The 24,940-nt window shown below is 35.4% G+C and overlaps 1 protein-coding gene across 1 annotated transcript in view; it reads right to left on the reverse strand.

Moving 5' to 3' along the window:
• Smp_123710 (acetyl-CoA carboxylase) overlaps window positions 1–24,940 on the reverse strand; it is a gene marked incomplete at its 5' end in the record, with an annotated part of 90,303 nt that overhangs the window by 20,987 nt on the left and 44,376 nt on the right. The window contains 7 exons of the mRNA XM_018797004.1: window positions 1,927–2,235; window positions 3,475–3,711; window positions 5,983–6,291; window positions 7,425–7,604; window positions 8,277–8,503; window positions 19,323–19,525; window positions 21,818–21,936. Of these exons, the coding sequence (XP_018652089.1) occupies window positions 1,927–2,235; window positions 3,475–3,711; window positions 5,983–6,291; window positions 7,425–7,604; window positions 8,277–8,503; window positions 19,323–19,525; window positions 21,818–21,936 (1,584 nt within the window). The remainder of the gene's footprint in view (window positions 1–1,926; window positions 2,236–3,474; window positions 3,712–5,982; window positions 6,292–7,424; window positions 7,605–8,276; window positions 8,504–19,322; window positions 19,526–21,817; window positions 21,937–24,940) is intronic.

Raw genomic sequence — 24,940 nt, forward strand, 5'->3', positions numbered from 1 at the left:
CATGATTTCAACTATGAAAATATCATAAAAGTCATCAAATTTGTTAAGTGATCTATGATGATTTGAACTGGTTCATAACATACTATCTAGTCCGTTAATTTGCAATAGTCATTTCGAATATATATATATTTCAATGATTAAGTTATAATATTATCCACTTTACTCATTTCTGAAGTATCAGTTGAGATATACTCGTCGATTTATAGGACAAGTACTTATCATGGACTGTTAAAAGTCAAGTCATTGTTATAAGGTTTGAATGTGTAACCCTTACAGTTCAAGTATCACTCGACGATAACTAATCTAAAGTGATATACTTAAATTCACAAATATAACTATAGTGTAATAAAGTTATGTAAATAAATAGATAAGTGTAGATATATCAATACGAAGGGGGGACTGGTGAATGAAATGTAATCAACTGGTTTCTATGGTTAAAAACAAAAAGATCAGTGAAGGGATCTCTTCTTCAACGAATCTATTATCAAGCTGTACCATCGTACATAGATATATATGAAAATGTTTTATTAAAGTACTAATTCCGTGAGCGAAGGTGAATACGAATAACCAATATGACGTAATAGAAAGATTATAATACTTAATTACGTAATACGAGTAATAACAATAGATTTAATGAATATAATAAGATAATTAAAATGAATAGAAGTTTATGTTGTTCCAACCCAAAGAAAAACCCTTAGTATTTAAAGGTGATTGAACATAAGACGTAATCAAAAACCGTCTAACAACAATGATTAAAAGAACATTTATTGCAGCTAAACTGCAAATAACCTTCACTAGTAGGAACTTATTTTCTATATCCATAAAAGATAAGCTTCCGCATCTGGTTGCCTCTATGTGCATCTATCAGTTCATCTGCTCTTGTGGAGCAAAGTACGTTGGCAGAAGCCAGCGCTCGCTTTCAAATAGGATACAAGGGTGAAAGGAAAGCAGTTAAGAGTTCTATACTTGAACACGTAATCGATTGTAATCATTTTACAGATCCACAGTTTGATTTTAAGGTTGTTTATATGATTCGTTCAAATCTATCTAGATTTCTTCGTACCCAACTCCTGAAAATAGCCGAAGCTCTCACCATCCATGAGCTTAAACCAGAACTATGCGTACAAAAGTGCATCTTATCGTTATCGCTACCGTGTCCTTAATTAGTATTATTATTATTATTATTACTGCATTTCCCTTTACCTATGTCTTATATTCTCATTATTTTATTCATGAATATTCATCATATCACCTTATTTACTTTAATTCCTCCAATATTATAATCTCTCTATTACGTCATCCTGATTATTCGTGTTCACATTTCTTCACGGAATTAGTACTTTAACAAAATATTTTCATTATTAGAAGGGGGTTTTGTAGAGATTTTAGTAATTTTATATAGTTGAAATCATGAATTATTTGAAGCAAGACCATCATGGAAAACCTGGAAGTACTGGACGGCCGTTTCGTCCTATTGTAGGACTCCTCAGCAGTGTACATCCATAATCTGGTCTCGCGAGATTCAAACCCAAGACCTATCAGTCTCGCGCGCGCGAGCGCTTAACCACTAAACCACTGAACCGGCATCCAATAGTGTTATTGTCTAATTTCAACCAATCCACGAAATTGAGCAACCATTCACCAATGTCTTCGGTAAGTTGATATCTCACAACAGACCTGGTTGAATTCCACTGGTTACTGCTTCTCACTAGAACTCCAGGAAATATCTCATGGAGCCAGTCACTAGTGAGCATATGATCATTATTATAAAGGAGTTTTGTGGAGATTTGAAGCTAGACCATTTTCATATATATATACGATTGTACAGCTTGATAAATAGATTCCTTGAAAACAGATCCTTTCGCTGAACTTCGTGTTTGATATATAGAAGAATGACAAAATGCAAATGAATAGGACACTTACTTCATTTGTACCTAAAGTATTTGTATTTGGTTGTAAATTACCATATTTATCTAATGATAATTCTGTACATGTAATCACTAAATTCTCTGGTATATTTAAAGGTATTAAACCATGAAATTTTGATAATGAATTTGATTTGAATGATGAATTAGATTCATTGAATGAATCATTCATAGTATGATCTGATATGGATGTTAAATCAGCATGTTTACCATTTATATATGGACAATAACTTTGCCATACACCAGTTAATGCTTGAGCTAATAATGCAGGATAATCATAAACATAAGTGGTATTAAATTTTCTTGCCTGTAGAACATAAGAAACACATTTTCGTTGTCAAGGGTGAACAATCTTTATAAAAATAAGAAAAATGATTGCTTCAAGCAAAGATGGATAGTGACTAGCAGTGGAATCCAGAGACTGACCAGTTGCAGTCCTAACACATAGATGGGAAGATCCAAACAAACAATACTAAATGAATTTAGATTGCTTCAAGTAAGTTGTGCCTAAAATGATAATTCTGTAATTCGCTAAATTCCTTAGACTAGAATCATGAATAAGATGACACTTTCAATTGTAAAAAAAATTATTCCCAGTTGTTAAATAAGTTTTTCTGGTTAGCGTTTTTTTAGTGAGTTGGCAGGCCAGACATTATCAGCAACAATCTACAGTGGGAGACAACAAATCAGATTCCAACGGAGGAAGAAATCAGGAAAAAGTGCTGGAAGTGGATAGGATACACATTGAAAAAATCACCCAACTGCGTCACAAGACAAGCTCTCACATGGAATTCTGAAGGCCAAAGGAGAAGAGGAAGACCAAAGAACATATTACTTCGAGAAATGGAGACAGATATGAGAGGAATGAACAAAAATTGGATAGAACTAGAAAGGAAGGCCCAGGACAGAGTGTGTTAGAGAATGCTGGTCGGTGGCCTATGCTCCATTGGCAGTAACAGGCTTAAGTAAGTAAGTAAGTAAGTATTCCCAGTTGTAGCATTCACCTTGATATAGTGATCTGTTAGGATTATTATTTCAAAATAGATAAGATATATCAACTGAAACTTCTGTTGGAGTTGTGCTCTTTAAATTAGATGGTTTGGTTTGACACCTTTCTTAATCGTTCTCAACGACTGTAGATTGATTGGAATACCTATATTTCTAGAAATTATCTAAGGTTTTTTGTAGGTCTCTTGATTTAAAACATTCACAATTTGAAGTAACATCACTGATCATTCTTAACGCATATCGCGCAAAACCTGACCAGGTAGTTTACACATTTACACACAAGGATGATTTATAACCTCAATTGTTTGGCAGCTTTTACATTTTTTTTCTCGGTACGCTTCTATGTAAGTATTCATCAAGGTATATAGAAAAAGTTCGCTACATCACACAGAAAGGCTTACACACACCATCAAGATAAATATACGCATTATTTAACGAAGACATCTATGATTAAATGTAGGTGAATTATGCATATCCTATAAACTAAACAGTCATATTCTACAGTCATAAAAGAGAAGCCGCAATGAATAGTAATTACCTGGAAACGTTTAACTTCAAAAAAATCTTTATTCTCATGAGCTCTAACAGCTGGATGTCCATTTAATCTACCATTAAGTGGACTTATTGATTGTAGAATACAAATACCAGTTACTGGATCTAATACTTCACGATAAACATCTAATCCTAAATCATAACCGTGTTCATCACGAAGCATAACACGAATTGGTACAATAGGATCAGATGCATGAAATCGAATATGTAATTTTAGTTCTGCCTGTAAGAAATAAATTGGAAAAAAAGATATTGGATTACTACGAATTCGTGTTCAACATAATTTACAGCCTACTTATTAAAGTGAACGTTTTGACAGATGAATGTAATGTTGTTATATCCCGAAGAGAATTATGAATGGTAACTCTGAGGACTGTTTATGGACCAATATGATACGCATATTTTCTATTGTATAATTGCTTAGTAACTAGACTATTCATATTCGTGTCCCTCTTATTATAAGATTTATTTTGACCTATGAACTATTATTATAGGATTTACCATTCTTGAGTTATCCCTAGTCCATTAATAACTGTTTCCCCTATTTACAGCCATATTTGATTAAATCTTGTACAGATGTCATTTTCTATTTTATGGTGCGATGTGGTCAATTTGTTTGGTATATAAACCCAGTATGTTTGAGAATAGTGATACATATTTCAAAGGCTGTGTTTGGTGTTCTAGATTTAACTACCTGGGCTAGGCATAAAACAGGACTGATAAGTACTCAAGACTGCTCATACAGCTTTTGTGTATCATTGCTCTGATCGATAATTCACTCCTCTCTCATCGGCGAAGATCATCACGTCATATATTCTTAAACAGGGCACGCACATCACTCAATCGATATAACAAATATACACAGACTTTATCGAGTTTGAATACTGGATTGACAAGAACGAAACTTAATTATTATGTTGATACTCTTCCCATACTTAGATGTAACGTGAAATGGTTAATATGAACAGTGAATATTTCGATTGAGACAGTTGATATATTCGACATAATTGTCTGAGATTAATAGATTAGTAGAATTCTTCTCAGTCACACAAAAGACTCAATACACAACTGAATGATAATATCTCATCTGACTTGATAGATAAGATTATGTAAGAAATATATATATATGTATGCTCGTTCTTCATCGGCGGATGATGAAATGTTTTGGTCCTACTCACTGCCTTCTCGTGGCATTACTGTTGTTTACGAAATCGAGAAGACGAAAAGCGAATGTACGGCACTTTAACCAGGTTGGTGGACACGGAAAGTTCACCTAGGAGAGTTGGAAAACCCTCATTCCAAACCAATGCTGCACATGTGCTCCAGTATCCTGAGTAAACAAATGGCGTATGAATCAATCGTTGGTCACCGGCTACCATGAGACACCATCTCCTTACGATGCTCAACTGCCTTGTGGATCAGACCTTTAGGTCAAAGGCTCCGAGTGTGATCCCCTAAGATAACCACCTGCTTCAGTTTGGGCACCTGGACAGTATCACAGCCCTCACACAAATCTAATGAGATTTGTGCGGTGCATATGTATTCGGTGCCTTGTTGTACCAATATTTATGTGTCCAAATAATAATAATAATTTGATCCTTTATAGAACATGAACAGTCAAGGTTTTCAAACTATTCATACAAAGATAATCATCACTTCGTCATATCCGTATAAATAGAGGCTGATTCTGGTAAACTATTATCATCTGTTGTATCAGTGTATAAGTTAATGAGCACATTAGCAATGATGAAGTTCACTAAAAAATTATAAGACACATTCCATATGAACTCCAAAAATTAAAAGTAAAACTTACTGGAATGAAATTTTATTTTATTTATTTCTTTATACACATAAATATTGGTACAAGGAAGCACCAGATACATATGCGCCACACAAATCTCGTTTGATTTGTATGAGGGCTATGATACTGAAAAGGTGCCCAAACTGAAGGTGTTTTCTTAGGGGACCACACCCGTAACCTTCGACCTATAGATCGGATCCACAAGGCAGTGAAGCATCGTAAGGAGATGCATTCACATGGTAGCCAGTGACCAACGATTGATTCATACTCCATTTGTTCCTTCAGGATACTGGAGCCCATGTACACCATTGGTTTGGAATCAGGGTTTTCCAACTCACCTAGGTGAATTGCCGTGTCCACCAAACTGGTTAAAGCGCCGGACATTCTCTTTTCGTCCTCTCAAGTTCGTGAACAACACCTCCGCCACGAGAAGGCAGTGAGTAGGACTTCCCTGTCAGAGGCTGTATACGCGTGACCATGCGAGAGCATTTCGAGAGAGAGAGAACAAACTCTCCCCACTCTCGGCCGTACCAGGGCATTTTGGGGGTCACTACTGAATAAAGAAACTCTCACATGGAAAATCCACGATAATAACATCAAGATAACTAATCGAAAGTCAATGGCCCCAATCAATTATTTTACATAATAAACAATTAATATTGATAATACTGGATTCATCATAAATTTACCTACTTGAGAAACACGTAAACGTAGAAAACGTCGAGCATAACGCATTACAACTTTTCTAATTGTTGACTTTAGTCTATTAATATCTTCTAAAAGTAATACAGGAACGAAATTTAAAAAGATATGATTTCCCATTGTCCGACTAGCATCAGGATGTCCTGAAGCTAAATCTAAAGCATCCATTGCTTCTAAAAGAATTTGTTCAGCTTCTGATTGAAGATATTCAAATGAAGCTTCACGTGAAACTAAATCAGCATGACGAATAATACAACGAACAAAGAAACGATAATCTACTACATCTTTTCGTCCATTTATCTATGAAATAAAGTCGAAGAAAAGAGAAATAACGAAAAAAAATTAGTGTTTTATGTTGTGATGATGATTCGATTGAAAGTACTCGACAGGGTTTAACTACTCGCAACCGTTTTTTCCTTGTTATGTTTTTATTTTATGACTTGATACGATCTTATCTATTTGTATATAAACTAAGTATGCTCGAAGTATAATATTCGTTTAGTGGAGACTGATTACTGTGTTCTGGACTCAATGATCAGGGGAGGGAGATAAACTAATGAATCGAAGACCAAAAAGGACTTAACATCTACTCAGGGTTATAACTAACAGGCGGATTTCGATTAATGTTTTTATCACGAGATATTAGAAAGGACAATTAAGTCATGACATAAAACCATTTAACAACAGCACTGTTTATTATGGTAAGGTTTTTTACACTATTTTCCTTCAGTTAACCTATTCCTTCTTAATTTTATATAGTTGAGATCATGAGTCAATTGAAGCTAGACCACCATGGAAAACTTGGGAGCACTGGATGGCCATCTCGGCTCAGTAGTCTATCGGTTAAATGCTTTGGCGCGAGACTGGGACGTCCTGGGTTCGAATCTTGTGAGGGAGGATCGCGCACTGCTGAGGAGTCCCACAATAGAACTAAACGGCCATCTAGTACTTCCAGGTTTTCCATGATGATCTAGCTTTAATTTATTCATGATCTCAGCTATAAAAAATTACTAAAATCTCCACAAAACCCCCTTGTAATCTTTCTTAATTATTTTACTGTTTGTAAGTTGTAACTATATGAAACTCTGATGAGAAGTCACAAAATTTTGTTGACTCTTCGTTTCAATGTTAACAAGACGATGTAGTTGTTTAAAAACTGAATAGGCATAGATTTTTCAGTATTAAACAATTAAAGTTGTACATCACGGCTCAGTCAATCAGTCAGTCACAACGTAGAACTTCGTACGTACGTACATCACGGCTATATCATTTGATTCAAAATATAGTTTGATTGCAGCATCTACTTGGTAAAATCTGTCGACTGCGAGATTCTATCACACTTATGTAGTTGTTTTAACGGAGATTACAACAAACGTACTAACTGACAGGTCACAACTACTAATAAAAAACATTTATATATATATAAGAATTACCTTACTACAACCTAAATACAAATGCATACGACGATTTAATGTTGGTAAATAATCAAGATTATAATTTTTCATTCGATTTAATTCCAATTGAAAAGCTAAAGCTGGTTCTAAATGTCGATAAACTCGATCTTCACGATAATTATCACGTGCACGAAATGTATATAACCGTGGGAATTCTCGCTGAAATTTGTTAAAAGAATAAAGAAGTGGATAAATACTAACGGATATAAAAAGAAAGCAAGATATGAATCGAATGAGACTGATGTTACGAAAACTTTGATTCGGATACTCTAGAATTAAAACAATAATCACAATTTCCAACTTTACAAACAGTTGAGGTAGTAAGTGACATAAAGCAGATAACATGATACTTGGAAACTAAAGAGACGGAGTACAATGGTCTACATATTTCCAACTCCAATCGATTATCAGTATTATGCGGAAACCATAAAATACCATTGATGGTGTCAGTCTAGAATAGAAACTAGACTGAAACTTTGAGATGAATACTAAAACCTCTTATCTTAGGAAACGACAATTTACTACTAACTCTGCCTACAGCTTCTCCGGGGGCTACTGCCGGTCCCAAGCCCGGATAAAGGAGGAGGGTTGGGCATTGGGGTTAGCGACAGCATCCCGCAGAAAACTAACTCGCTAAAAAAACGCTAACCAGAAAAAATGATTATAATTTACTATTATTATAACCTTAGAATTGTTTAACATAACTCAGAAAGGATTTGAAGATAAAAATTCACTTATTAATCCTCTATGGTAAGAGCTATCAAACGAATACATCATTCCATTGAGATCGCGTAATTGAACAATGATAGAAACAACAAAACAACAACTCACTGTCTTAACAACTAAGAAAGTAATTCTACGTATGCCGGATGCTCGTAATTGATCAACATGACGAGAACAGAATTTTTCTAAATGGGTCACATCACTTGTTTCATTAATTACTGAATCAGGTAATAATAATGAGTTTTTATTGAATCCAGAAGGTTTTGATTTAGACGGCGCTGACGTATCATCATTCGATGATGATGACGATATACCATTAGGTTGTATATATTTGTCTGTAGATTGACGTAGAGCTATATTTAATATATGAATTGGTTCTCTTTGAGGATCAGTCTGAAGGGGAAAAATTAGAAAAAAACATTACTATCATTGAAAATAGGCAGAATGAGATCTTAGTTTAATAAAATGTACTTATCTCATTTCATTTCCTCTAATTCTTACATAAAAAAGGGACTAATCCCTATATCATTTGGCTTTATAAATGTAGTTGATAAGTAACACGTATAAAGAGATAACTCAATTCAAGGGTACAGAATAAAAACAAACAATAATGAGAATATTACATATCTAATTTCTATTGAGGCAGAATAACTCATTCGAATAACATTAAGGAATAATGTCCGACGGATGAATGATAATCCCGATTATAGAGCTTAAGATAGTATATAAAGGTATGGGTGAGATATGAAACTTGCTCCAACACACACACACACAAAAGAGAATCAGGGATCAAAAGAAATGAATGACATAATGATAATAATAACAGCACTAAATGATTACTGAAATCCTGATTAATCTGAAACAGAAAGTAAATTAATTAACAAAAACCGAGTATAGTATATATGTGCTAAAGATGAAGTACATTTGTAAAGGGTTAAAAGTAAACAACAATTTCTAAGATTAATGTTAAATCATTCCAGATAATTTCAAATTATTCAAAAAGTAACCCATCTGAACATACGCACACACATGGATTACAGACAGTCAGTCAGTCAGCTACAAAGTAGGACCAGGCACACATATACATCGGTTCAAGTTGCCATACCTCGTCAGCATAACAAGATGAACACCGGATTCATAGTAGTTCATTAAGTGATGGTAATATATAAAGCAATCTTAATCTCATAGTTTAAGAGAAGATAAAGAGTGTATACACCTACGCCATTGTGATTGATTTTGAGCCATGTCACACAGAGTCTCCAACCATTGATTACGATAGTCACGTGGACTCCAACCAAGTAGTCTGCATCTACTAACATGGTTCAGACTAGAAGTTAGTGACTTCAAGCACTGATGCCACGTTTTGGTTTGGCCACCACTAACTCCCTTCCAATCATCACCAATACTAGTCAGCATAGCGCGTCGAGGTAATCGGTGTTCAGGCATATGTAACACGTGACCCAACCGTCTCAGTGGATGAAGATTCATGATTTACCATCATTCCCTAATACCCTGTGTATAACCTCACTATTTCTTACCCGGTGATCCCAACAGATGCGATCAAATAGATTACAATGGTGTCGGAGAAATATTGTTTTTATTTTTGTGAAACACTGTTACATAAAAGTAATTTGGGAAAACGTAACATGTGAAATATCTCAAACAAAAACAGGAGATTAATTAAGTAAAACCGCCGTTTTACCCCGTGAAGTTAATTTAAAGAAAAAGAGATTTTGTTATTGATTAATCACAGTTACATGAAACTAATGAAAATGAGTATGATGGCTATTAATAAGCAAGTGCCTCCCAGTATGTGTCACAATGAAGAATAAAGAAAATATTTGAAATCGACGATTCTGCGACATACGATTGATGATAACTATATACTATTAGACTTATGAATAGTGGTTATCTTCCATGATCAAAGTGAATTTACTAAAAAAAATGGTCCACACATACATCGCTTATGTATTAGACAAGCATTATTATTATTTATTTATTTGAACACATAAATATTGGTACAAAGTGGCACTAGATACATATGCGCCACACAAATCTTATTCGATTTGTGTGAGGGCTGTGATACTGTTTGGGTGCCCAAACTGAACCAGGTGATTTTCTTAGGGGGCTACACCCCGAACCTTTGACCTGATGGTCTAGTCCACAAGGCAGTGGAGCATCGTGAGGAGATGCAGTCCCATTGTAGCCGGTGATCAACGATTGATTCATACACCATTTGTTCCCTCAGGATAGTGGATCCTATGTGCACCATTGGTTTTGAATCAGGGTTTTCCAACTCACCTAGGTGAATTGCCGTGTCCACCAACCCGGTTAAAGCGCCGAACATTCGCTTTTCGTCCTCTCAATTTCGTGAACAACACCCCCGACACGAGAAGGCAGTGAGTAGGACTTCCCTGGTAGAGGCTATATACGCGTGGTCATTTGAGAGCATTTGGAGAGGGAGAGCAGACTCTCCCCACTCTCGGCCATACCAGGGTATTTGAGGGTATTATTCATAGATACTGTGAAACCAGAAATATGTGAATAGTTTACACGATTACATTCAACATCATAGTCTTAGTTGCTTTGATATTACTGTCTATTCCATCACTTTAATTTACAATGTGGAAAGATTTCCTGTCAAAACTAATTTACTTATTTTTTCTTTGGAAAATGACCTTCATTCATCTTTATGGAAAATCATATCATACTCTTTCACCTTGTTATTTTGTGCTTTTCATATTTAATCCTTTAAAACTGATTATATGTTTGAGTATAAACCATAATAATCTATTCGTATTAACCCGTAGGAATTATTACGAGTCCCATTTTATTGCAAACGTGGATAGTGAAAAGCTGATTCAAAAATAAATCTTCCTTCGTGATATATTTATTGTATAGTATTAGTATAAGGTTTGTATGGTAAATTTAAAATGAATATTCAGTCTGCCTATGAAGTGTTACGCTTCGTTACTATGTGATGAAATTGAGAGAACGAAAAGCGAATGTCCGAAGCTTTACCCGGGTTAGTGGACACGGAAAGTTCACCCAGGAGACTCAGAAAATCCTGATTCAAAACCAATGGTGCACATGGTCTCCAGTATCCTGAAGGATCAAATGGCGTATGAATCAATCGTTGATCACCGGCTACAATGGGATTGCATCTCCTCACGATGTTCCAATGCCTTATGGATCAGATCTTTAGGTCAAAGGTTCCGGGTGTGGGCCCCTAAGAAAACCACCTGCTTCAATTTGGGCACCCGGGCAGTATGACAACCGTCACACAAATCAAATGAGATTTGTGTGGCGCATATATATCTGGTGCTTCCTTGTACCAATATTTATGTGTTGAAATTAATAAATAAATAAAGTAAACCAGCGTACAAAGAACCCAATCACCTATTTAACTACTGTAAAATTTTACAATTTTATTGTACATCATTTTACGAAACTTAAGTACGGATTATCAAATTTCACCTCAGTAGTCTGTGTTATGTACACATTAACTGTTAGGTTCACAAAGCTGGAAAGTTCTATACATGAATGAACACAATTGTTCGGTGACGTATACCTACTATTATAAAGCGGTGTTATTTAGCTGTTACTTTAGTGATTCGCATTTTGATAGATGAGCCATGACTAAAATTGGACTAGAAGAAACAATCTGACCAGAATGTAACCTATTGACCAAGTACCCATTTGCATATTCAGCTATGCGCTACATTTGATGAATGGCTGATGATTCAACCGTAACACCCAAATGTACGATGGGATAAGGTTCGAGACACATGTGGCAAGAAAAACGAGCACAAAAAGTATTTAGTAACAAGGAAGATCAAAGGTTACGAAAAACTTCATAAATTTTAAAAACTCCCACCACTTAAACGTCAGGAATTCGATCCAAACATTTATAAAGCAGTCGCAGTTGTATCAGGAAAATCCTGATTATGATGTATTAATTATCACTAAGCCGAAATAGCTATGTGTTTTCATTACTGATGTTCTTTAATGTCGATTTCTAATGAAAAGTCATATCCAGTGAAGTTCAGTTACTCGATAGTAAGGAACGTATCCATCGATAACACAGGATTATCGTAGTACATAAATTGTGCCTACAGAAGAAATGTGAACAACTGTATTCCCATTCGATCGGTCTACAGGTAGTTTATTCACTATAAGACTGGAAGATAGTTAATTTAATCAATAGTTTCATGTAGACTGTTAGGGATTAAATAGCCACATTCTAAGATCCATCCCAAGCTATTTTCTATTTATAAGTTATATTCGCCATAGATTGTTTTTAGTTGAGATACCCCTATAAACTAGAAAACAAGAAATAGCTGTTTCATTTAACAATGGGACTCCCTAAAATTAACCATCACGGATGCCACCAGGCATCAAAACCAGAACCTTCAGGTCCAGCGGTGAACATCTGACCATTAAAACCACTCAACTGGCATACAACAGTAAAATTCCAAAGTTGATCAGTTTGTGAAATAGTTCAACGAAATTCAAAGTCATTGGTAACAACTGTTTCACTCCTCACACATCTATACTTCATCAGTTACAACTTTTCACTACAACTTCAGGAACATCTTCAAGTGATTAGTGAGCTGATGGTTATAGTTTCAGTTGATCAACATACAAAATAATCACAAAAGATAAGATGAATGAAATGTGGCTAAGAAATAAAGCAAATAACATTAGTGCACACACATGTATACAATATGGACGTATTAACACAGCAACATGAAAGAAAAATTGTATTGTTAAAAATAACAGTTACAGTAGTAGCAGCAGTAACAATAGTAGTAGTATTAAATTATTAAGCATAAATTACCTTGTTATGTTTATTCAAGTACTGTTAAAATAAAATTATGATCAATTATTCAGAATGTTTGTAGAAGAAGAAGAGGAAGAAAACGCAACGACATTACATAACAAACGAATGATTTATATTACTTGTAAGTATAATAAACAAGATATATATATCTTTCAAAGTTGAAATCATGAGTCGATTGAAACTAGACCACCATGGAAAACCTCAAAGCACTAGGCGGCCGTTTCGTCCTATTATGGGACTCCTCAACAGTGTACATCCACGATCACGCACTAACGAGATTCGAACCCAGGACCTACGAGTCTGTCACCAGAGCCCTTAACCGATAGACCATTGAGCCGGCATCCAACGGTGTTAATATCTAACTTCAACCGATCCACGAAATTGAGCAACCATTCACCAATGTCATCAGTGAGTTGATGTCTCCCACCAGACCTGGTTGAACTCCACTGATCACTGCCTCCTACTAGAACTCCAGGACATGTATCTTGAAGTCAGTCACTAGTGAGCATATGATTATAATCCGAAGGGGTTTTGTGGAGATTTCAGTATTTTTCAAAGTTATATATATTGTAGGCAAACATGGATAGTGACTAGCAGTGGAATCCAGGACGCGCTTTTCGCCCTATTTAAGACTCGTCAGATGGATGTGCCTGCATCTCAGAGTTGATGTTCACTCTGGTTATATCGAGGCAATACGCACAGTATGCACATATGCCAATTAGAGACTGACAAGTTGCAGTCCTAACACATCGATGGGAAGATTCAAACAAACAATACTAAATGAATTTAAGATATGTATGTATAAAATGCCTTGTTGTAAAGAGAGTAAAGTCACTTTACATATTATATCTGATATAAATAAAGTACAAGGGGTAGTATCTTGATGAATTCATGAAAGGATAAAAGTCTTAGAATCAATCTAGAATTTGAACCAAACATGATCATTAAAAGATTTAGTGGATATAAAAACTCCGAGATGGTTGAAGACGAAGCGATATATTTGGTAAAAGAAGAAAGCGCTTAAACTACTGACTATTTAGTCGAACTACAAACTTTTAAAATATTCAATACTTGAACTTTAATAGAAATCAAGAGGGGACATGAAAAGAGTCTTATGTTCAGTTTATGTTCGAAAATGAAATGATATCAATAGAACTACTGGTAACCTTGGAGTTCAAGAAGATTCCAAAAACGATACTAAAATTTATAATAAATTTGGTAGTACTGCACCAGTTCATGGAAAACATGGAAAACTCTTTCAATAACATCTTCAAACCCTAATCTTTCGGATTACTGTTTATACTCTTACTACTTCTACCACTATGGGATTTGAATCGACAACTTCATCTCTGTGCTAGTGTGCTATATGACCAAGAAAGTGGTGATTTCACTACGATTGTTGCCACATTAGCCCGATGTGTCTCAATCAACACTGAACTAAACTGTAAAAACTATTCCCTATTAATTCTAACCTGATGACATCAAAATACAATTAACTCCTTATTGTATCAAAAGGATTTTTGAAAACAAGTTTAGGAATGAAAGTCGGTTTCCTTCTAAGTGTACTTTCTGATTCACACGTTCTTGCACAGAAGATAAGTATGAATATTAAACTTTCGATATGTGTGTATAATTAAAGGATACCACTGTTTGAAAAGCCATTGACACAAGTAATACATGCACTGTTTATGTTATCAAGCTAAATTAATTCATTTATAGATAACAGAAAGTGGATCGAAAGTTTTTCCCATGTACTAATTTACAGCACTAAGGAATAATTCAACATGTAAATCACATTCAAACTCATCGAATTATGCAATGAGATTTTTTAACTATTGTGGAGATTTTATAGAGTTGAGATCATGAGTTGATTGTAGCTGGACCACCATGGAAAACCTCAAAGCATTGGACGGCCATTTCGTCCTATTATGGGACTCCTCAACAGTGCGCATCCACGATCCCGACTCTCGAGATTCCAACCCAGAACATATCAGTCTCGCGCCAGAGCACTTAACCGATAGACCACTGACCTGGCCGGCATCCAACGGTGTTAATGTCTAACTTCAACCAATACACGAAATTGAGCACTGCTGCAGGGTCACACAATAAGACGAAACGGCCGTCCAGTGCTTTCAGGTTTACCATGGTGGTCTAGCTTCAATTGACTCATGATCTCAACTCTATGAAATTACTCACATCTCCACAAAACCCCTTTCAGATAATATAAGACGTTAACTGTTATCTGTAATGAAGTTCGAACCCAAAAAACATTATAAAAATAACTTACTGTATGATATGGTGGATCTTGAAAACTAATTAATTTGGCTTCATTATTTGAAATATTATTATGTTGTGATTTTTGATGAACAATATCAGAAGAAGTGAATTGACGAGTATAACCAAATATTGGTTCAGATAATGATGTATGAATATTTTTAGATTCTTTACATGCTGAATTAAATAATCGAATTAATTCATCAAAAGATCTATAAAAGTATCAAAGTATCAATAAAGAGAAGAAATAAAGTTAATGTTGATCCGTATTATGTATAAAACGGTACATATATCTATCCAAAAGGGAAATAGAAGCAGATATGAAAAGGATGAATAACAACTGGAAAGAACTGGAAAGGAAGGCTCAGGACAGAGTTGGATGGAGAATGTTGGTGGGCGGCCTATGCTCCTCGACAAGGGGTAACAGGCGTAAGTAAGTAAGTAAGTAGGTATTGATTTTCGTGAACCTTTTTTGTATCCCCCAACTACGAATAACTGAAAATGTAGTTCCGGTGCACATAAGCATTCATAGCTTAGTACCTAAACAGTATTATTCATAAAATAATATTGAAACTCATTTGGTATTATTTGTTTAAATCTTTCGATTGATGTTTTTAGGACTGCAACTTACTTACTTTCGCCTGTTACTCCCAATGGAGCATAGGCCACCGACCAGTATTCTCCAACACACTCTGTCCTGGGCATTCTTTTCTAGTTCTATCCAGTTCTTGTTCATTCTTCTTATGTCTGTCTCAATTTCTCGACGTAATGTGTTCTTTGGTCTTCCTCTTCTCCTTTGACCTTCAGGATTCCATGTGAGGGTTTGTCTTGTGACACAATTAGGTGATTTCCTCAAGGTGTGCCCAATCCACTTCCAGAGCTTCTTCCTGATTTCTTCCTCCGCTGGAATCTGGTTTGTTGTCTCCCACAGTAACTTGTTGCTGGTAGTGTCTGGCCATCGGATCCGAAGTATTTTGCGTAGACAAGGACTGCAACTGGTCAGTCTCAAATTGGCATATGTGCATACTGTGAGTATTGCCTCGATATAGCCTAAATTCACAAGCATGGTAAGCAAAGATGGATAGTGGCTAGTAGTGAAATCCAGTTTGACGCCCCTTTCATCCTATTTGTGACTCGTCAGCTGGATGTACCTGCATCTCAGAGTTGAATTGATGTTCACTCTGGGACTCGAACCCAGTACCTTACGCTTCAAACGCCATCGTGTTATCCACTCGGCCACTGAGTCCTTATAGCCACTTCCTTGTGCAGTGGAGTGAAGTTGAAATTCATTTTGTTTGTTTGAATCTTCCCATTGATGTTTTATAATATTTTTTATTCATACGATGTTACTATGATTCAGTCAATCAAAATTAACGCAAATGTGCATTGATACAAGTTGTCAAACAATAACACTACGAGGAGATAAAAATGCTGGAATGAAAACCAAAGGAATCAACATAACGTAGTATTGATGGTAAAGAGAAAGACTAACTATCAAGCATAAGGTTCTACAAAAAGGAAAGCAAAGGTATGAATGAAGAAAAACTGAAATTTAAGATCACAAGGAACATAAAGAATAATTACGTCTGCACCATTCTAAATGATTTTGAGGCATTTCATCTAACTTCTCCAGTCACTGATAGGATAAAACGGTTCCTGGAAATTTAGGGTCTTTGGAAACTTTGATGAGAGATATTTTGAGACTACCCAACAATTTCTAAAACATATATAATAGAAATACTGAATTCTATTATTGTCTTCCACTTTCATAGACCATCATTTACAGGAGAGAGTAATACACAGTGTATTGCCTCAAATTTCATTTACCTTCTAGTTGGTAGACGGAACTTTAGCTTGAACTAAAATTGATGCAGTTTAGTAAAAGACAACTATGAAGATCGTAACTTCAACAAATACAAAATCAATATTCATTTTATAATTTTTTACAATAAAAGACAAAACAAAAATATTTTTCCCGGAGACTTTTGTGTTTATTGGGAAATTACTTGAGATTACAAGTACTAATATGAATACAACATTTCTAAATTTAAAAAAACCCTCATATTTACATTAACATTTTACTTTTAGGCGACAATACAATCATAAATAAAACTTTCCTAATAATAATGATTAAATGTTTAACAAATAGTGCAAAGATAGGTACTCAAAGGAGAGAACTTATAGATGAATCCTGAAATGTTTTGGTTTATCATTGATAGAAAGGATATCTTGACTTTAACAAAGAGATTGTGTTATATCTCGTACTTAGATTTCTTAGTCTATCGCGTAACACTTGAACACTTGAACGCCTGAACCCTCCCATGTCATAAATCAGAAGATAGAAAACAAGTAGAAGGAATGTTATTCCAAACAGTGTCGATTATGGTACAAAATTGTCAGGTATTTATAGTTTTTAGTAGAAACAAAATCATCATTATAGTTATCAAATCGGTACACAGGGAGTTATCAGCATTGTCCAATAGGGAAGCTACACATAGTCATTCTAGAATATTCTTCCCAAAGCTGATTGGATGGAATATGTCTGGTTTATTTTGGGCTTCTTAGAGCTTCCTCGACTTCAACTGTGGACCATCCTCATAGATTGAAAGAAGGTCTTATCGATCAGTCTCAACTAATGACAAAAATATTTCCAAAGTGTCCTGTTGACTACCTCCAACAATCTCATTCTAATCTAGACAGATTAGCTGCTACATTGTAATTTGATTGATAGAAATCAACTAGTAATAGAGGATTAGAAATCACTCTACGTTCAGAGTTACCAACTAACTATCCCAAATTAACTAACACAATGTAGTGGCAGTATTATCATTCTGATGTGTTGTTACTGAATTCATGGGACAGTTTTTCTTTTTTTAAGGATAGAAACAGTGATTTTTCATAGGAACAAGAAATCCATTAAAACATAATTAACTAGTTAACTTACTCTTCTAAATCATTTAAAGAATTAAATGCTGTCATACCACCCATACGTTCACCAGATAATGGAGTAGTATCTATATCAATTAAACTTTGAAAATTATTCATAATAGTTGATTTATGATAAGTAATAGAAGTAGTATTCGTAGTACTAGTACTAGTAGTAGTATCATCTTGTAAATCAAATGATGTTGATGATATGTTGTTATAATTTGGAACATTTTCAAAGATTGGTGAATGAATTGAATGTTCTAAATTAGAATTTTTTGTTTGATCATTTAATTTTTCACGATCTGACGAACATCTATTTACATTGGAAGAACTGAAATAACAAGAAATAGAAACACCATGCAACATTGAACATACAAATATTCTTTCAAAAGAATAGCAATGGATGAATTTAGATTACCAGGTAACTATAAATAAGATCTTGGCCTTAGTTATTATAGTTATTGCTCTAAGCAATATATTAACGCGATCTAAATAAGATCTTCATAGTAGTTAAGAACAATCCATCATTTTACAAAATTATTAGTCAGTCAGTAACAACATAGAACTTCATACGTACGTACATCAGTTCGAATTGCCATACCACATTAGCACAGACATGCAGTTGTCGATTCATCAAATCCCATAGTGGTAGAAAAAGTAAGAGTATAAGCAATAATGTGAAAGATTAGCGTTCGAAGATGTTATTGAAAGAGTATAATCCAGTGAAATGAACTTGGAAAGAGAAAAAAGAAAGGGACATGAAGAATTCAGAAGATTAGAATTTGTCAGAACACAAAGAGTAGATGCACCTTCACCATTTCAAACGATTTTGAGCCATATCATTCAAGGTCTCTAACCATCGATCGCTATCATCTCGCGGATCCCAACCAAGTAGTCTACACCTACCAACATGACTTAGTTCACTTGTCAGTGAATTCATGGATTTGTGCTATGTTTTGGTCTGTCCGCTCATAGCTTTCTTCGAACTTATCCTACACCATAAAACATTGCACGTCGGGGCAGTCGGTGGTTGGGCATACGTAACACGTGTCCTAGACATCTCAACAGATGAAGTTTCACTACTTCATTAATTGATTTTCCATCCTTACACAGTACCCGTTTACTAACGACTGCATTACTTACCCGGTGGTCCCAAGATATACGAGCAATGCTTCGAAGACACCTATGATCGAAAACTAGTAGTCTAGGAATATCGTCTACTCTTATCGGACATGTTTCACTGCCATAAAGTAAGAAGGAACAAACTGCTGAGCAGTAAACACGTCCTTTGGTCGGTAGACGGATATCTTGCCTACGCTATAAATGACGCAAGTTGGTGAAGGATAGTCAAGCCTTCTGTATTCGTGCCGAGATTTCGCCACAAACCAGACCACAAGGTTGATGAGACTTCCAAGATAAGTGAAGCAGTCAACACGCTCAACTACTTCACTCCCTATCGTTAGTCCAGGTGTCGATGCAATCCAATCCTGAAGTAACATTTTGCACTTCGAGGAGGAGAATCGCATCCCGAACATGCCTGCATTGTTGCTTATAGTGATCTTTTTTAAGGTTTAAACTAAACTAATATTTCATTGTAAAGTTTAAACAAATCATTTCATACATTAATTTAGATCGAATGCATGCCAACATCTATTCAGGTATTACGTTCTCAATCAACGTAAGAAACATAAAAAAAAGTATTTAATGCGTAATAATTCAATCTAACCTTGTTAAATGAAAGAAATGTTCGTTGCTGAGCACATTTTATGTATTATTTAAACAAATATAGATTGATCTAATCTACAACAAATTGTTACTTAATATCTATAGAATGAAAAAGATACACACAGTTCTCAAATACTTACAAACTGTTATAATAATCGATGAATTGAGATACCTTTTTGAGCACTTTAAATAAAACTGTTGGTTCCAACTCACAAGAACGTTTAGACCACCAGGTTAACTGGTACTAAAAATGAAGGCTAAATAGAATTTTTCATGTAAAGGATTGAATATTTTTCTCTATCTTTATAGCATTCAAGATTTTCTGAGGCGAAATTACAACTGTACAGAAAAATATAAGAAACTCAAGGTTTATAAACAGACGTATCAAAAAGTGGTGAACGACTTTTGATGAACAGTCGCATCGAATATTGTTTATTGAATTTCGCTAGGTTTCATACTTTATTGTAACGCTAAGTACAACTTATGATACGAAAAATAGAGCAGACTAGAAGAGATGTGTACAAAAAACCAACTGAAATGATTCAATTGACAAATTATGAGGATTTCTAGTCTTATAAAAGGTCAATGTGAACCAGGGGGAGAGCTGACATAGCTTCACATCACCCCACCTAGTTCTGATCAAGATGAAACAGAAGCTTTAAAAACACTGGAAAAAAAACAGGACAAACAGTATTACAAAGGTTCAATACAGCTTTTCTAAGAGATACTGAAAAATTCAACGAATTCAACATAACTCTCGACAACACATTCCAAGCTTTACAGGATCTACTCAAAGAAGAAATTACTATGGAGGACAACTAAAAAAATTTAAAAAGAAGTAACCTCAACGTGCCATGACGTGCTGGGTCGCAACAAGCATCATCATAAGGAATGGATCTCTATGCCAACCCTGAACAAGATTCAAGAAAGGAAGAACAAGAAGACAGAAATTACCAACAGAGGTAAAGATTGGTAGAATAATTTGAGGAAATGTTGAATAAACCAGCTCCATTGAACCCGCCAGACGTTAAAGCAGCACACACAGACCAAATTTGAGAAGAAGAATACGTGCCACTGAGAGACTGGAAAGAAGGATATTTCATCAAGATACCAAAACACAATTCCCTATGTGTTGACAGTAGCTGGATAACAAGCGAAAACATGAAATCACTCAATAACTGTTTCGGCACTTTTACGGATTTCACAAAAATACACATATCCGATTCAATATAAGATTCTTTAAATTTAACTGGTTTCAAGGATAATATTGGAAATCAATGTAAATAATGTTTAGTATTCACTTGAAATAAGAATATTACAGTACTGAATGCCCAAATGCTCTGGTACGGTCGAGAAGTGAGGAGAGACCGTTCTCCCTCTCCAAATGCTTTCACATGGCCACGCGTATATAGCCTCTGACAGAGAAGTCCTACTCAATACCTTCCCAAAGAATTACTGTTGTTTACGAAATTCAGATGACGAAACACGAATGTCCGGAGCTTTACCCGGGCTGAAGGACATGGAAAGCCCACCTACAGGAGTTAAAAAACCCTAATTCAAAACCAATGGTGCACATGGGCTCCAGTATCTTGAGGGAACAAATGGCGTATGAATCAATCGTTGGTCACCGGCTACCATGGAACTGTATCTCTTCACCATGCTCCACTGCCTTGTGGATCAGACCTTTAGGTCAAAGGCTCCGGGTGTGGCCCCCTAAAGAAAAACATCTGCTTCGGTTTGGGAACCCGGACAGTATCACAGACCTCACACAAATCAAACGAGTTTTGTACCAATATTTGTTTAAATAAATAAAAAATTTTATACAGTGTGAATAAATGATATACCATACAAATATATAACTATTTATATGGTTGCTTACCTAGAAACAAATTCATTTGGTAACAAAAATCTAAATGTGAAAAATGAACTTCCACAAGATAATTGGAAATGATGAACACCGGTTAATTCATACGCTGTATATGAACGTCTAATATAAACCTTGAGAAAAAAAAAGAAGAAAATTTGGAAGTGTAACTAACTATTTATTAAAATATAAAAGTTAGCAGATGAAGTTTAACAAATTTTTAACTTTGACGTCCTTAGATATTTCTACTAGTGCCATTACTGCTAACAATCAATGTAAATGATGTTCAGCCCCCCAATGCCATACTACGGTCGAGAGTGGGGAGCAACCGCTTTCCCTCTCGAAATGCTCTCACATGGCCACGCGTATACAGTCTTTGACAGAGAAGTCCTACTCACTGCCTTGTCGTGGCATTACTGATGGTTACGAAATTGAGAGGATGAAAAGCCAATGTCCGGCGCTTTAACCGGGTTGGTGGACACGGAAAGTTCACCCAGGAGACTCAGAAAATCCTGATTCAAAACCAATGGTGCACATGGTCTCCAGTATCCTGAGGGAACAAATGGTGTATGAATCAATCGTTGAACACCGGCTACCATGGGACTGCATCTCCTCACGATGCTCCACTGCCTTGTGGATCAGATCTTTCGGTCAAAGGTTCCGGGTGTGGGCCCCTAAGAAAACCACCTGCTTCAATTTGGGCACCCGGGCAGTATGACAACCGTCACACAAATCAAATGAGATTTGTGTGGCGCATATATATCTGGTGCTTCCTTGTACCAATATTTATGTGTTGAAATTAATAAATAAATAAAGTAAACCAGCGTACAAAGAACCCAATCACCTATTTACCTACTGTAAAATTTTACAATTTTATTGTACATCATTTTACGAAACTTAAGTACGGATTATCAAATTTCACCTCAGTAGTCTGTGTTATGTACACATTAAGTGTTAGGTTCACAGAGCTGGAAAGTTCTATACATGAATGAACACAATTGTTCGGTGACGTATACCTACTATTATAAAGCGGTGTTATTTAGCTGTTACTTTATTGATTCACATTTTGATAGATATAATTTTTCTGCACTAGATAGTGTGGTATTTAATAGATGAGCCATGACTAAAATTGGACTAGAAGAAACAATCTGATCAGAATGTAACCTATTGACCAAGTATCTCCTCACGATGCTCCACCACTGCCTTGTTGATCAGACCTTTAGGTCGACGACTCCGGATGTGGCACTCTATGAAAACCACCTGCCTTGGTCTAGGCACCCGGTCAGTATCACAGCCCTCACACCAGTCAAATAAGATTTGTGTGGCGCATATGTATCTGGTTCCCCTTTGTACCAATATTTATGAGTTCAAATAAAAAAATAAAATGTTTGACTAACAATTTTAGTCAAAGGTACGTCTCAATTAGTATTTGACGGTGATAATGAAAAAGGATGAATAACAACTGGGAAGAACTGGAAAGGATTGCCCAGGACAGAGTTGGATGGAGAATGCTGATGAGTGGCCTATGCTCCTCCACGAGGGTTGACAGGCGTAAGTAAGTTAGTAAGTAGGTGGTTTCATGATTAAAACTAGAAAAAAAATAACAACCTACTTATGAAGGGAGAAACTTAATGATTGACTTAAATCTTAAGGTATTCAAATTTGATGATAATAAAACGATCTTTTGTCGTTGAAGTTTGTTACATAGAGTAAGTTGCAAATATTCATCACCATCATGAGATAGTGAAGACTTACTGAAACCATTGTCTACTGAAATAAACGAACTTAACCTAATTATTAGTAATTATCGATGTAAGTCCCTAAATGCTAGGTAAAGAAGATCCATAAATTATAATAATGGGACTGAATTCGTTTAGTGAGTAGGATTTTTAAACGTTACCTAATGTTCAAGGCATTATGATAAATAAATATTTCGAAACATTCTTAACTACTTGGTAGTAGTATAAATCTTTAAACAGACTTTTGGAGAGCACAGTTGTTTATATCTATTACAATGCACACAGAAAGAATAAATAATGTCGACATTGAGATCTAGACTGGAATTTTATCACACTAAGGGAGTTCACCATGTTACGAACCCTTGAATTACTACTTGAAAAGATATTAAAACGATAAGAATATATGAATCTCAAATGGATGAAATCCTAACTAAGAGGATTGAGGGCTGTAATACTGTCACAGAATATTATTACTCCAAAAACATACTATGGCTACATATCACATAGGAATAAAATAGTAAAATCAAAGACTGATAACCGAAATTGCGAAAGATAAAGATTTGTGCTGCAGTGTGTCGACAGTGAATCGAACCTTTTAAATGACATATCGACAACTACTTGGAAACAGTTTGGTTGTTTTTTAATATATCAACAGAATGACATTAATCATCGAGTCAGGAAATGCCTTTTTCTAAACAACAAATCTTTTCCAATACAAAAGCTTTTGAGAGCAAGACTAATTAACAAATCTTTTATGCTGAGTGTATGAAAATGTACCTAGTTAATTTTGATGAACAAAATTTTATCAGCATAGAGATCTGTGGAGATTGCAGTATTTAAACAGCTAAAATCACTAGTCAATCTAAGCTTGACCACCAGTGAAAACTTGGAAGCCCTAGACAGCCGTTTCGTTTGAGTATGGGACTCCTCAACAATGAGCATCCACGATCCCGTACACTTGAACCGAGAAAATTCGATCTCGCAAGCGAACGCTTAACCTCAAGACAACTGAGCTGGGATCCAACAGTGTTTAGGTAATACGTCAATCAATGCATGATCTTGAGCAACCGCGGGTTCGGGACCTCCGTGCAGGAACGTGGATGCGCATTACTGAGGAGTCCATACTAAAATGTAAAGGCAGTCTAGTACTTCCAATTTTTCAGTGGTGGTGAAGCTTAGATAGATTAGTGATTTGAATTATGAATTACAACTCTAGACCGTTTTTATGTCATATTTTTCCTAGTCTGTGCTTTAGTTGAAAAAAGATAGTCGGAATAAAGCCGTACATGAATACACACCATTTCAATAGAAAACACAGAAAGAACGATCTGGTTATACAAGTAATTTAGTTGTTAAACCGGAAAGTGGACAATATTTAACTATTTCACAGCTACCTTTT

The sequence above is a fragment of the Schistosoma mansoni genome, chromosome 4 (assembly GCF_000237925.1).
Source record: "Schistosoma mansoni strain Puerto Rico chromosome 4, complete genome".
NCBI classification, from domain to species: domain Eukaryota; kingdom Metazoa; phylum Platyhelminthes; class Trematoda; order Strigeidida; family Schistosomatidae; genus Schistosoma; species Schistosoma mansoni.